This window comes from Erinaceus europaeus, chromosome 20 (genome assembly GCF_950295315.1).
Source record: "Erinaceus europaeus chromosome 20, mEriEur2.1, whole genome shotgun sequence".
NCBI classification, from domain to species: domain Eukaryota; kingdom Metazoa; phylum Chordata; class Mammalia; order Eulipotyphla; family Erinaceidae; genus Erinaceus; species Erinaceus europaeus.
The window spans coordinates 5,507,801-5,522,984 of record NC_080181.1 but is presented as its reverse complement, the minus strand read 5'-3'; the positions used below and the strand labels follow the sequence as shown (position 1 = coordinate 5,522,984).

The 15,184-nt window shown below is 41.9% G+C and overlaps 1 protein-coding gene across 12 annotated transcripts in view; it reads right to left on the bottom strand.

The window, feature by feature from the left end:
• YAP1 (Yes1 associated transcriptional regulator) overlaps positions 1 to 15,184 on the bottom strand; it is a 110,853-nt gene that overhangs the window by 59,807 nt on the left and 35,862 nt on the right. For all 12 annotated transcript variants that reach the window (XM_060179732.1, XM_060179736.1, XM_060179740.1 and 9 more), the window contains exon 3: positions 5,799 to 5,914. In XM_060179732.1, coding sequence (XP_060035715.1) covers positions 5,799 to 5,914 — 116 coding nt within the window. The remainder of the gene's footprint in view (positions 1 to 5,798; positions 5,915 to 15,184) is intronic.

The window sequence follows — 15,184 nt, the reverse complement described above, 5'->3', positions numbered from 1 at the left end:
GTTCGGTGGTAGCACAGCGGGTTAAGTGCACGCAGTGCAAAGCACAAGGACTGGAGTAAGGATCCTGGTTCGAGCCCCCAGCTCCCAACCTACAGGGTAGTCACTTCACAGACGGTGAAGCAGGTCTGCAGGTATCTATGTTTCTCTTCTCCTCTCTGTCTTCTCCATCTCTCTCCATTTCTCTCTGTCCTATCCAACAACAGCAACATCAATAACAACAATAACTACAATAATCAAACAACAAGAGCAACAAAAGAGGAAAAAAAAAATTAAAAAAAAAAAAAAGAATCCTGGTTCTAGCTTCCCAGCTACAAGGGGGCCACTTCACAAGTGGTGAAGCAGATCTGCAAGTGTCTTTCTTTTTTTTTTTACATAATCATCATGTTATCTCTACAGCTCTCCTGGAAGTTTTTTTTATTTAATTTTTTATTTATAAAAAGGAAACATTGACTAAACCATAGGATAAAAGGGGTACAACTTCACACAATTCCCACCACCAGCACTCTGTATCCCATCCCATCCCCTCCCCTCCCCTGATAGCTTTCCCATTCTCTATCCCTCTGGGAGCATGGACCCAGGGTCATTGTGGGGTGCAGGAGGTGGAAGGTCTGGCTTCTGTAACTGCTTCCCCGCTGAACATGGGCGCTGACAGGTCGAGCCATACTCCCTAGCAAGTGCCTTCCTTTTCTTTTCTCTTCTTTTCTTTTCTTTTCTTTTCTCCTTTCTTATTTTCTTGTTGTAGTTGTTGTGGATGTCATTGTTTTTGGATAGGACAGAGAGAAATGGAGAGAGATGGGGAAGACAGAGATGCGGAGAGAAAGACAGACACCTGCAGACCTGCTTCACCGCCTGTGAAGAGACTCCCCTGCAGGTGGGGAGCCGGGGGCTCCAACTGAGATCCTTATGCCGGTCCTTGCGCTTTGCGCCACTTGTGCTTAACCCGCTGCGCAACTCCCACAAGTGTCCTCCTCTCCCCATCTTCCCCATCTCTCTCAATTTCTCTGTCCTATCCAAAACAACGACAGCAATAACAACAATAATGGTAACAGCAAAAAAAAAAAAGATAAACAAGGGCAATAAAGGGGGAAAAATGGCCTCCAAGGAGCAGTAGATTTGTAGTGCAGGCACTGAGCCTCAGCAACGGCTCTGGAGGCAAAATAATAATAATAATAGGGAAGCTATCAAGGGAGAGGATTGGATTATAGATTTCTGGTGGTGGGAACTGTGTGGAATCGTACCCCTCTTATCCCACAACCCTGTCAATCATTATTACACCACTAAAAAACAAATAAATAACAAAGTAGTCATGGTGTATTTTTTCTATGCAAAAATGCATCATAAAATTTCTGACAAGCCAATAAATAGTTTCCAGCCATCTGGTAAAAGGTTATTTCTGGGTGGGGGGAGTCATTTTGGTAGTGGTGAATCTGGCTGAGCACACATGCTACAGTGCACAAGGACCGAGGTCGAGCCCTTGGTCACCTACCTGTAGGGGGAAAGCTTCAAGAATGGTGATGCAGTACTGCAGGTATCTCCCTGTCTCTCTCCCTTTCTATCTCTCACAACCCTCTTGACTTCAGGCTGTTTCTATCCAATAAATAAATAAAGGTATTTTTTTAAAAAGTCATTTATTGTCAAAGTGTATTTTTTTTCTTTTATTAACCTCAGTGTTCCTTAAAGATTTAGCAGTCTTGTGGGTCACTATTAACAAGCTACCACTAAAAAATTTAACATCTGTCAAAATCATATATAACTGGTTCAAGAAGTTTTGATTTCCCCCTCCTATCTACCTATTTTCTAATCCAACACAAATATCACTTTACCTAATTCTGTTATATAAAAGAAATATTTGTACAAAGATCCCAAGCATGTGCCAAGGGTTATTAAAATAGCATGCTATAAAGGTCATGTATTTAACATAACTTCAAAAGGATAATCATTTCAAGTACTTTAGAGCATTTGTACATATATATGTGTTATTCTGCTATAAAGATAGAACCATTATCTTCCCAAATTTTTATTTGAACTTTTCCTTTCCCTCATCTTACAAATTCCTTCCAGAAAATTCACTTTTCATTTATTTGCCTTACACTCACAGTTAAAGAATGTATGTTTAGGGGGCCGGGTGGTGGCACACCCATTTAAGCGCATATAGTATTAAGTGCCAGGACTCATGTAAGGATTAGGGTTCGAGTGAAGCAGGTCTGCAGCTGTCTTTCTCTCTACCTCTCTATTCCCCTCCCCCCACCATCCCTCTTAATTTCTCTTTCCTATCCAATAAGATAGGGAAAATGGCCACTAGGAGCTGTGGATTCAAAGTTCTGGCACCAAGCCCCAGCAATAACCCTGGAGGCAAAAAAAAAAAAAAAAAAAAAAAGAAAGTGGGGGGGGGGAGAGAGGACCTTTATCTTATCCACACAGTACTTAGTACGTATTGCCTCACCTCTGGAATCCTTTCAAGGTACCCTAAGTGCTAAGTTTATATACTCAGAGAGCTAGTCAGTTGTAAACCACAAGTCTCCAGTGTCACAAACTCATCTTTTCAATATATTGAAAAAGGACTTCTTAAATTGCCACTAGGGTTACTGCTGGGGCTCAGTGTCTGCATGGTGTATCTACTGCTCCTGGTGGCCACTGTGCCTCTACCTTCTTTAAATTTGACAGGACAGAGAGAAATCGAAAGCGAAGAGGGAGAGAGAAAGAAAGACATTTGTAGTACTTATTTTACTGCTTATGAAGTTTTGCCCCTTCAGGCAGGGAGTGGGGGCTCAAACCCAAATCTTTGTGATGGTACTATGTGCACTCCACAGGGTGCACCACTGCCCAGCCCCTGAAATAGAACTTTAAAAAGTATAAACTGAACATTTTTGCTAATCTGAATGAAACAAATAGTATTTCACAGATCAGAATTGGAGTCAGCTCTAATGAACAATTAAAAATCATACAGGAAACTGCTCAGGAGTCTGAAGATCAGTGAAGTAGTATTACAGTAGCTCAACTCAATCTCTGCCTTTCACCGTGAATTGGGGGAACAGTCCGCTGGAAGCAATGGAATGGTGCAGGTAGGCACAAAGTCTCAGAGAAACACTAGCAGCTGGGCAGGGGGTAAGGCTAACAGACCGATAGCATGCATTGATATTGATGTCCTGTATAATATAAAGAAAAAAAAAAAAAGCTAAATAGAGTGATCTGCAAAAAAAAAAGCATGCAAGCCAGAAAGAGTTCTTGCTGATGTAACAAAAAGGCAAATCCAGTGGCATGCAGTTCAATCAGCGTAGGAAAGTGCTCCACATGGGCTGGCTGTGCAGCTTTCTCATTGGTGTGAAGGTTTCCCGTGAACAGATGTGGATGACAACATGCTTCGGGCCAAAGCTATCTGCAAACACACCACTTGCCTGGAAGTCACTGGCAGCTTTGTTATAGTATATAGTGTTAACTTTTATTTAAATGTCCACACAATTCTCCTTGCTCAGTCTTTGGCTTCTTAAAACTCCTTGAAAGATCATTTTCAAGCACAGAGAATATTACTTGTATTGCTTTTCTCAAGCAGAAACCTAAGGCTCTTAGAGCTCCTTGAGGTGTTCCCAAGATGAAGAAGTTTTCGGGCTGCAATCTTATGAATAGGATACTGACTACAATTTTATGTGGATATGAACTGTACCAAGAGTACATTTCCCTTAGCATTTATTCCAAAACATCTGAATGCCAAGTAGAAATCCTCTACCTTTAATCCTTATGTATTTGCTTGGAGAGAGAGGGGGAGGAGAGAGAGAAGGAAAAGTAAAGAGGGAGAGGGGGAAGGAGGGAGAGGGGGAGAGAGGGAGAGAGTAGGAGAGGGAGAGGAAGAGAGAAGGAGCTGGGGAGGAGGAAATGAAGCACTGATGAGTGGTGTCAGAGACTGAACCTACACCCCTGGGGCTTCAGACATGCAAATGGATGCTTTTTCAGGCTGAGCTATCTCCATGGCCTTAGAAGCCATTTGTCTTTTTTTTTTTTTTAATTTTTTAAATATTTATTTACTTTCCCTTTTGTTGCCCTTGTTGTATAACATTGTTGTGGTTATTGATGTCGTTGTTGGTGGATAGGACAGAGAGAAATGGAGAGAGGAGGGGAAGACAGAGAGGGGGAGAGAAAGACAGACACCTGCAGACCTGCTTCACCACCTGTGAAGTGACTCCCCTTAAGGTGGGGAGCCAGGGGCTTGAACTGGGATCCTTATGCCAGTCCTTGCGCTTTGCGCCACTTGTGCTTAACCCGCTGCACCACCGCCCAACTCCCGCCATTTGTCTTTCATGTCCACTAAGATGGAAGAATTGAAAGACAGCCATTGGACCTGATAATGCAGAGGCAAATACCTCACAGGTGCTATCAAAAGCCTCCACACTTTACAACAAAATTTCTAATTGTGTTTGTGACCAAGTTTGGAACAATCCACACTTAAATATACCCATGGTGGGAATTGTCTTGTTTTTAATTTATTTTCCCTTTTGTTGCCCTCATTTTATTGTTGTTGTTATTGATGTCGTATTTGTTAGATAAAACAGAGAGAAATGGAGAGAGGAGTGGGAAGACAGAGGGGAAGAGAAAGATAGACACCTGCAGACCTGTTACACCACTTATGAAGCGACTCCCCTGTAGGTGGGGAGGCGGGGGCTCAAATCAGGATCCTTACACCAGTCCTTGCACTTTGCACCATGTGCGCTTAAGCTGGGAATTGTTATACATTAGTTTAGCACCTTGGTCACATTTTGTTAACTTCTTTTCATTTTTACAATCAGTCTTGATTTTCTTCCCTTTTTTTTAAAAGAAAGAACATGTTCTCGGATTGTCCACACCTCTCAGAGTGTCTCTTTTGTTCTTAACTCATTCCACTGACTAACTATCCTATTAAAGATGCTCACCTCTAGTGTCTTCCTTAAGATACAGTGTGTTTGATCAGACATCAAACCTTAAGCAAACATGACCCCCATAGTCACCACTTTCTGTGGTTTGGGTAGAACCATTTCTCTAGTGAATTGCTACTCTGTGAAGGGGGTGGGGGGTAGATAGCATAATGCTTATGCAAACAGACTCTCATGCCTGAGGCTCCGAAGTCCCAGGTTCAATCCCCTGCACCACCATAAGCCAGAGTTGAGCAGTGCTCTGTTAAATAAATAAAGAAATAAAGACTGATCCCTCTGCTTTCACCAGGGATTTACTAAACATCCTAATCTGGTACACACAGAGTTAAGAACACAGGACCTGGGAGTTAGGCGGTAGCACAGCGGGCTAAGCTCACATGGCGCAAAGTACAAGGACCAGCGTAAAGATCCCAGTTCGAGCCCCCAGCTCCCCACCTGCATGGGAGTTACTTCACAGGCGGTGAAGCAGGTCTGCAGGTGTCTGTCTTTCTCTCCCCCCTCTGTCTTCCCCATCTCTCTCCATTTCTCTCTTTCCTATCCAACGACAAAGATATCAATAACAACAGTAACTACAACAAGGGCAACAAAAGGGAATAAATAAATATTAAAAAAAAAAAAAAAACAGGACCTGGAACTCCTTACAAACGTGAACCTTCCTCCTACTATTGAAACTTGTGTGTTATGGTGAAAATTACTAACAAGAGCACCTTACTTAAGTGGACCTTGTAACAATTAAATGAGATAGTTTCAGACGACCTAGGTCAAATGCCTGGCCTATAGTATGCACTAAGGCTACACTTCCCATGAAAAGGCCAGACCAGTTTACACTGGGAGCTGCCCTAGCACACAAGCATTACATACACCATGTGCTGACTGCTCCGACAGGGTCTTGCTCACCTGAGACGGAGTTCATCATGTTCTGCGGCACTGGCGGACTGGTGGGAGCCGTTACATTTATCTGGGACAGCATGGCCTTTCTGGGGTCCTGCCATGTGGTTGTCTGATCAATGTGACTGGGATAAGAAAACAAAAAACAAAAAACACTGTGTTAGAAAACAAAACAGTGGCTTCTAAAACCAATAACCCCACTTATCAGAGTTATTTATTTCTCTGGTACACACCATCATCTCTCCTGTCACTCCCACACAAGTGCCTTTAATCCTTAAATGAGTCAACTTTCACCTCTTACATCTTGTGAATGCAAGACTTGACAAAGCTATGCCTGGAATTCTAAGTTATGGGCAACCATCATCACCTACTAGATTGTTATTCCCCACTTGGCACACTGGGTTAAGCGCACAAGACATGAAGTGCAAGGACCCGCACAAGGATCTCCATTCAAGCCCCCGGTTCCCCACCTGCATGGGGGTCACTTCACAAACGGTGAAGCAGGTCTGCAGGTGTCTGCCTTTCTCTCTCCTCTCTACCTCCCCCATCTCTCTCAGCTTCTCTGTCCCACCAACAACAATGACAGCAGCAACAGCAACAATGGGAAGAAGATGGCTACAGGAGGAGTGGAGTTGCATTGTAGGCACCAAGCCCCAGTGATAACCCGGGAGGTAAAAAAAAAAAGAAAAAAGGTGAAAAATAACTTCACTTCAATGCATAATATAACTAAAGAAAATGGAACTAAAAGGTTTTATTGCTTGTACTGTCAAAGTCTTTGGGAAGAAAACCTTTTCTTTACCATTTAAACTTACTGGAAAACAGTCTATATGCATGGTAAAAATCATCCATAAGCCTACGGATGAATTTAGTCCTATGTATCATAAAGCATCTAGCACAGTATCGGGTGTATAAACATTCAGTATTGGCTTTGTTCTTCCAGCAAAGTTTAATTAATTCCATGAAACAAAACCTACCATTATGTACATGAAACTACCAAAAATTATCCTGAATAACAATACTCAAAGACCAGTTCTCTCCAATGTAATTTATAAGAACAAACATTTAGGGGACCAGGCAATAGCGCAGCAGGTTAAGCGCACATGGCACAAAGCGCAAGGACCGGCGTAAGGATCCCAGCTTGAGCCCCCGGCTCCCCACCTGCAGGGGAGTCGCTTCACAAGCGGTGAAGCAGGTCTGCAGGTGTCTGTCTTTCCCTCCCCTTCTCTGTCTTCCCCTCCTGTCTGTCCTATCCAGCAAAAACAACAGCAATGGCAACAATAAAAATAACAAGGGCAAAGCATGCTGAGGTGGCAATCGTTGTGTTGGTTAGGTTGTGATCGGTGGATGCAACATTATTTGGTATGGATTGGGAGACGCATACGGGAAAGTGGGCCCTATCCAAGGGTTCCAGGACTGGGGGAAGTAGGGGCTCTATAGTGGAGATGTGAGGTTCCTGCTGTCTTAGGGTTCAAAAAGACAATCGATAGTTAATGTTATCATCACATTATTTGGTAATTGGGTTAACTTTGAAAAGTCCTTTTGTTATGGTTTGCTATACAGTATCCAGTATCTTGTATATAGCTGTGCTATTGGTTGCTTCTGATCTACTTGGTCTAGGCTTTTGAGAGAGTCTGCATATCAAATACACAGCCTATATATTAAAAAGATTCAGTTTGTGTTTTGAGAAACTTTGAGACGTACAACTGATTTTCCCCCTCTCATATTAATTAACTACTGACAGACTGTGTCCAGAGACTTCACGTGTGGAATGACAACCCTTCAGCGTCATTACTCGGGTGAGACCTTTCCTTTTATAGTACACTCTAATTTCATCTCAGGTGGTTCACCTTCTAACAAAGTCCCATAACCTAGATATACACCAGTTTCTGTGAGAGAGAGCTTATGTTCACACGTATCCATAAACTACTGCAAAATATATACCTGAAAGCAGAAGTACACTAGAGTTTGCAGTGAGTACCTCCCTAACACTTCCTCTCCACTATTCCAAACTTGGGATCCATGATTGCTCAACAATTTGTTTGGCTTCGTATGTTAACTCTCTTTTCAATCACCAGGTTCCAGATGCCACCAGGATGTTGGCCAGGCTTCCCTGGATTGAAGATCCCACCAATGTGTCCTGGAGCTCAGCTTCCCCAGAGACTCACCTTACTAGGGAAAGAGAGAGGCAGACTGGGAGTATGGACCGACCAGTCAATGCCCATGTTCAGCGGGGAAGCAATTACAGAAGCCAGACCTTCTACCTTCTGCAACCCTCAATGACCCTGGGTCCATGCTCCCAGAGGGATAGAGAATGGGAAAGCTATCATGGGAGGGGGTGGGTTAAGGAGATTGGGTGGTGGGAATTGTGTGGAGTTGTACCCCTCCTAGCTTATGGTTTTGTTCGTTAATCCTTTCTTAAATAAAAAATTTAAAAAAATAAAAAAGTAAAATAACAAGGGCAACAAAAATGGAAAAAAATGACCTCCAGGAGCAGTGGATTCCTAGTGCAGGCACTGAGCCCCAGCAATAACCCTGGAAGCAATAAATAAAAATAAATAAATAATACAACAAACATTTGAAAGCCAGCTAACACAAAAATGTTTTTTAAATGCTTTTATTTATTAATTAATTTTGGATAGAAACAGAGAAATTGAGAGAGGACAGCAAGACAGAGGAGGAGTGAGAGAGTGAGGGAGAGACACCTTCAGCCCTAATTTATCGTTTGTAAAGCTGTTCCACTGAAGGTGGGGACTAGGGGCTTGAACCTAGGACCTTGCACATTGTAGTATATGCTCTTTTTTTTTTTTTCCCCTCCAGGGTTACTGCTGGGCTCAGTGCCTACACCATGAATCCACTGCTCCTGGAGGCCATTTTTTCCCCCTTTTGTTGCCCTTGTTGTTGTAGCCTCGTTGTGGTCATTATTATTACCATTGTTGATGTTGTTCATTGTTGGATAGGACAGAGAGAAATGGAGAGAGGAGGGGAAGACAGAGAGGGGGAGAGAAAGACAGACACCTGCAGACCTGCTTCACCGCCTGTGAAGCGACTTCCCTGCAGGTGGGGAGCTGGTGGCTCGAACTGGGATCTCTATGCTGGTCCTTGCGCTTTGCGCCACCGCCCAAACCCCATAATGTATGCTCTTAACCAGATGCACCATCACCTGACCCTCTTCAAAAGTGTTTATTTCTAGATATCTATCGCGGAACTTTGCTTTGCTTGCTTTCCTATTAAGATAATCAAGAATTAATGTTCGAAAAAATATATATATATATAGTGACTGGGCTAGACATATATATATATATATATATATATATGATGGGGAAATAGTGAAATGATTACGCAATACTTTCAAGCCTAAGACACTAAAGGTTCCAAGTTTAGTGCTCTGATAAGAAGGGGGGTAGTGAGAGAAAGGAAAGAACTATAATCTGAAAAATATGGTGACTATTCAGAAAGACTCTTAAAAACAATACCAACTCCTCCTCAAGTAATTTCTTATATGTCTGTTTAAATTTCAAGTGGGAGTTCTCTCTTCTTGAATAACCCATGATAAATACCATGTAAATGGTTAAGGAAATGATGATGTTATTAATGTTCCTGAAATGGAACAAGAACGCTATCTCAGCAGTAATGTTATCTTATTGATAACATAGTAAAAAATACTTCTCTCTCTCTCTCTCTCTCTCTCACACACACACACACACACACACACACACACACACACACACACACACAGCCTGACCTCAAATTCTATCTTTTGGAGCTGGGAGAAGCACCTCTTTAGCACTTGACTAGAAGTGAGAGGGTAAAGAGAGGGAAGACTCCTCTCCCACCCACCCCCACCAATGTGCCTTGGAGCTCTGCTTCCCCAGAGCCCTTCACCACTAGGGAAAGAGACAGGCTGGGAGTATGGATCGAAGGCATCAGGATCCCGGTTCGAGCCCCTGCTCCCCACCTGCAGGGGAGTCGCTTCACAGGTGGTGAAGCAGGTCTGCAGGTGTCTGTCTTTCTCTCCCCCCCCTCCATTTCTCTCTGTCCTATCCAACAGCAACAACATCATCAACAACAACAACTATAAGAACAATAAGACAACAAGGGCAACAACAGGGAATAAATAAATATTTTAAAAAATAGTGCTGAACTGACTGAGAATTAAAGTGCTCAATATCATGTTCGTGTATAAAAGAGTAAAGACTCATGTAAAACTAATCTTAAGGATGAAAATAATTCTATCATTCAAAACTGCACAGATTTCTTTTTCCTTTGGTCATCTTTAGGGTTTCACAGCTCTAGGCTAACTTTTTCAGATGATGACTGAAAGAGGAGACACACCACAGTATGGAAACTTTCTTCAAGATAGTGGATGATGTATGGCAAAGCAGTGCCCTATCAAAGTGAATAGTTTCACAGCCCACACTACAAATTCCTAAAATGGCCCAATAACAAAATGTAATGTCAGAGTCTAGCGAGTGAAACCCACGCAGTTGCACTGAGCTAAGCCCGTCTAGCCCTCTCTATTGTGAGCAGCACCATCTCTTTCTGTTGGCTGGCTTTTGCCTCTTTGCACTACAGAAGCTGGGTGACTTACATATTGGGTGACTTAGCAAAATGAATATTAAGCAAAACAAACAAACAAAAAGTTGGGGGTAGAATTTCTTTTCTTTTTTCTTCTAATATTTCTTCCTTTTTGTTGCCCATGTTGTTTTTTATTGCTGTAGTTATAGCTATTGTTGTTATTGATGTCATCATTGCTGGATAGGACAGAAAAATGGAGGAGGGGAAAATAGAGGGGGAAAGAAAGACACCTGCAGACCTGCTTCACTGTTTATGAAGCGATTCCCCTTCAGGTGTGTGCGTATGGGGGGGGGGGTAGAATTTCTGAAGTAAGTTATTAGAAAAAATAACTTTGGGGCTGGATGGTGGCACACCTGGTTGAGTGCACATGTCAGAATGCACAAGGACACAGGAGAGCCCCCTGTCCCCACCTTCAGAGGGAAGGCTCTGCAAGTGGTGAAGCAGGGTTGCAGGTGTCTGTCGCTCTCCCTCTCTATCACCCACTTCCCTCTTGATTCCTGGCTGTTTCTATCCAATAAAGAAAGATAATGAAAAAATTTTTTTAAAAAAGAAAGAAAAAAAATTTTTAGAGGCCAGATGTAGGCACACAGATTTTACCATGTACAGGGACTAGGGTTCAAGTCCTCAATTTCCACCTGCAAAGGGAAGTTTCATGAACAGTGAGGCAGGTCTGCAGGTGTCCCTCTCTCCCCCATCTCAATTTATCTCTGTCCTATGCATCAAAATTAAAAAATAAATTAAAACAAAAGAAAAAAAGGCTGTAATGATTGGTTGATTAAGCACCAAGCTCCATTGATAATCCTTGTGGGAGGAGAGGGAGAGAAGATAAATTTTTTAGTGAAATCTTACAAACTGAGTCCATTGGTAGACAGACAGACACACATACCTTTTAAGATCTTTCAATATTCTTGTAAAATGTTAAGTCCTAGGATACTTAACTATCACTTTGAACATACAGGGGCTTTGACCTTTAAAAGAACAACAGTATTAATGTCACTTCTGCAAATTACTGGAGGAAACTATAGGAACACAAAATGAGATCAGAGGTGATCCAAAGATCCAATCCCCCACCCAAGTTGAATAGGGAGGATGAAAAGTTCCTTTGTTTCAGAAATCAACCACAAGGTTCTTAAAAAAAAAAAAAAAAAAAAAAAAAAAAAGGCAGACAACTTGCTAAGATAAAGTGATCAGTCCAGAGCTGGGATCTCAACTCAGAACTGACTGGTGCATTCTTTCTACTGCATCAAGCTTCCACATCACCTCCCTTCCTCCAATCCTTGAACAATGAAATACAAGGAGGCAGATAGATCCTCAGCAGTTCCCTTTCCCTGGGCCCCAAACTATGGTCTCGATGGGTGAGGGTTGGGGTCAAAACTTCTTTTTTTTTTTATTTTTTTTTAATTTTATTTATTTATTTTCCCTTTTGTTGCCCTTGTTGTCTTTGTTTATTGTTGTAGTTATTATTGTTGTTATTGATGTGGTTATTATTGGATAGGACAGAGAGAAATGGAGAGAGGAGGGGAAGACAGAGAGGGAGAGAAAGACAGACACCTGCAGACCTGCTTCACCGCCTGTGAAGCGACTCCCCTGCAGGTGGGGAGCCGGGGGGGGGGGGGTCAGAACTTCTTTCTTTCTCTGCAGTTCTGTCTGGTTCTATCTAGAGGAGTGGAGGACTATGCAAACCAAGTGTTAACAGTATATAACTAATGGATCTACACAAAGACTATGATATACTTCTTGTGATTCTTGATTTATCTTGATTTATTTTTATTTTTTTATCTTTATGCATCAGATAGAGACAGCCAGAAATGGAGAGGGAAACAGAGAGACACTTGCAGCCCTGCTTCACCACTCGTGAAGCTTCCCCTACAGGTGGGGACCCGGGGCTCGAACCTGGGTCCTTGTGCACTCAACCAGGTGTGCCTCCACCCAGCCCCTCTTTTATTTTATTTTAATTTTTATTGCTTTCCCTAGTGATCATATGACCCAAATTGGCCCACAGATATTGCAATTGAAGACCTACATCTTTCCTTTAGAAGCTTCCTCAGTTGACTATATAAGGCAGAAATTGATTCATGCAGACTTTCAGAAACTGATTTAATATTATACTGACACATTCCTACTTAGAGTAAAAATTTTCAATTTGTAAATTGGGAGGAAATAATTTTGGTTATCAAAGTACCACAAACATTTAACAGAGAGAAGATACTGGATGCAGATAGCCTTCCAATATATTTACTTATTATTTTTAAAAGATGTATTCATTTGTGGTCTGGGAGGTGGCAGTAGATAAAGCATTGGACTCTCAAGCATGAGGTCCTGAGTTCAATCTCCGGCAGCACATGTACCAGAGTGGTGTCTGGCTCTCTTTCTCCTCTTATGTTTCTCATTAATAAATAAATAAAACATAAAAAAGAAGTTATTTAACCAAAAAAATGTATTCATTTATTTATGAGACAGCAAGATGAGGAAAAAGGAATGACTGGCACATGCAATGACTGGGGGCCAAGAGCCCAAGACCCTATCCATGCCATCTCCCAGGCTACTCAATTTTTAAAATCTTAGCAGACATCCGCACAGATGAAATCACACACAATGCCCACTCATATACAGACCACAAAAACCAGTTTTAATTACAGACTTTTTTTTCCCTCTAAAGGTTAATCAATCATACTCTGGGGAAACTGTTAATAGCATAACCTACTTAATTATAATTATCAATAGCAATGTCATCCTCCTAATATTTTCATTTACCATCTTAGCACACTTAACAATGCAATAATGATGTAATTTTCAGTAGATTCATGGACCTGAATACTAGTGACTTCTAATACAATCATGTCTAACCATGTATGCACTTGTGCACACGTGGACACACATAATTTTATCACTAATAAGTTAATATCATAATATTAATTTTTAGGTTATGTGCTTGGCTAAGTTATATACTAATTTCACTCTGTGATAAAATTTAAACTATTTCTTAGGGGCAAAAAAAGGTGTCTGGGACTAACAGGGTTAAAATCATTGCACTAAGAGACCACAAACTATAAATAGTAAGTTTTTTTTTTTTTGAGAGAGAGAGCACAAGCACTTTTATAGCACAAGTCTAATGTGTCTTTCCCATGAGAGCATGAACTTCTGGAAAGTAAGATTCTCCCTGCCCTCGCTTTTCTACATTCCAAACATGAACACAGTACTTTCTACAAGTAAGTGTTTCAATTACAACTTGCTAAGTTGAAAGCTTGTCCTACTGGGTTATTCTTTAACCATATAATACTGTGACCTAAATCATAAACAAATCAGTTGATACATAAAGCACAGAACATTGTAGGCATGGTCCGGGAGGTGGCACAGTGGATATAGCTTTGGACTCTCAAGCATGAGGTCCCGAGTTCAATTCCTGGCAGCACATGTACCAGAGTGACATCTGGTTCTTTTTCTCTCTCGTATCATTTCTCATGAATAAATAAAAATCTCTAAAAGTACATAAAAGAACACTGTAGGCATTGAATAAATTTAAAAAGAAATAAGAAAATAAAGGCAAGCCATGCATCTCAGGTTCATAGCGTAATAAATATTTCACACAGGCGGTGAAGCAGGTCTGCAGGTCTTTCTCTCCTCCTGTCTTCCCCTCCTCTCTCCATTTCTCTCTGTCCTATCCAACAGCGACGACAACAACAATAACTACAACAATAATAAATAAATAAATAAATAAATATTTCAATGCAAGATTAACACACAGGGAAGTATGAGAACACAATGGTGGATTTTTACAAGGTTCTACCTTTTCCAGGGAGAAGGGTGTGATTGTGAAGAGTTGTCAAAAAACGTTGGGACATATTTTTGCATAGAAAAAGGCATTGTGACTTTTCCAAACACCCAGTAGAACAAGTACCTGGGAAAATGAAGGAGTTATAAACTTAGGCCTAACCATAATAAATGTATGGCTTACCTCCTTTTCATAGTCAACTCTGAAGATGTTTTTTTAATTTTCCCTTTTGTTGACTTTGTTTTTTATTGTTGTAGTTGCTCTTATTGATGTTGTCATTGTTGGATAGGACAGAGAGAAATGTAGAGAGGGGAAGACAGAGAGGGAGAAAGAAAGACAGATACCTGCAGACCTGCTTCACCGCCTGTGAAGTGACTCCCGGCAGGTGGGGGGGGGGGCAGGCGGGGCTCAAACCCGGATCCTTACGCCCAGTGGCTTAACCCACTGCACTACCGTCTGACTCCCAAAGATGTTTTTCTTCTATACTTTAAACCGACTTTTCACAAAATGCTTGCAGTGCCACTTTAACTTTACCTGCACAGAGCTATCTAATCAGTTAATGCATCCTTCCACACAGCACAATTTAGATACTAGAGCTCAGCAACTTCATAGAAAACCTTATGACGGAGAGTCAGGCGGTGGTACAGCAGGTTAAGCACGAGCGCAAGGACTGAAGCAAGGATTTTAGTTCCAGCCCCCGGCTCCCCACCTGCAGGGGGGTCGCTTCACAAGCGGTGAAGCTAGTCTGCAGGTGTCTTTCTCTCCCCCTCTCTGTCTTTCCATCTCTCTCAATTTATCTCTGCCTTATACAAAAAGGGGTGGAGGGGGGAATGGCTTCCAGGAACAATGGATTAGTAGTGCACGGATCCCCAGTGACAACCATGGAGGGGGGGGAAAAAAGCCTTGGGAGTCGGGCGGTTGCGCATTGGATTAAGCGCAGGTGGCGCAAAGTGCAAGGACCACAAAAGGATGCTGGTTCGAGGCCCCGGCTCCCCAACTGCAGGGGAGTCGCTTCAAAAGTGGTGAAGCAGGTCTTCAGGTGTCTGTC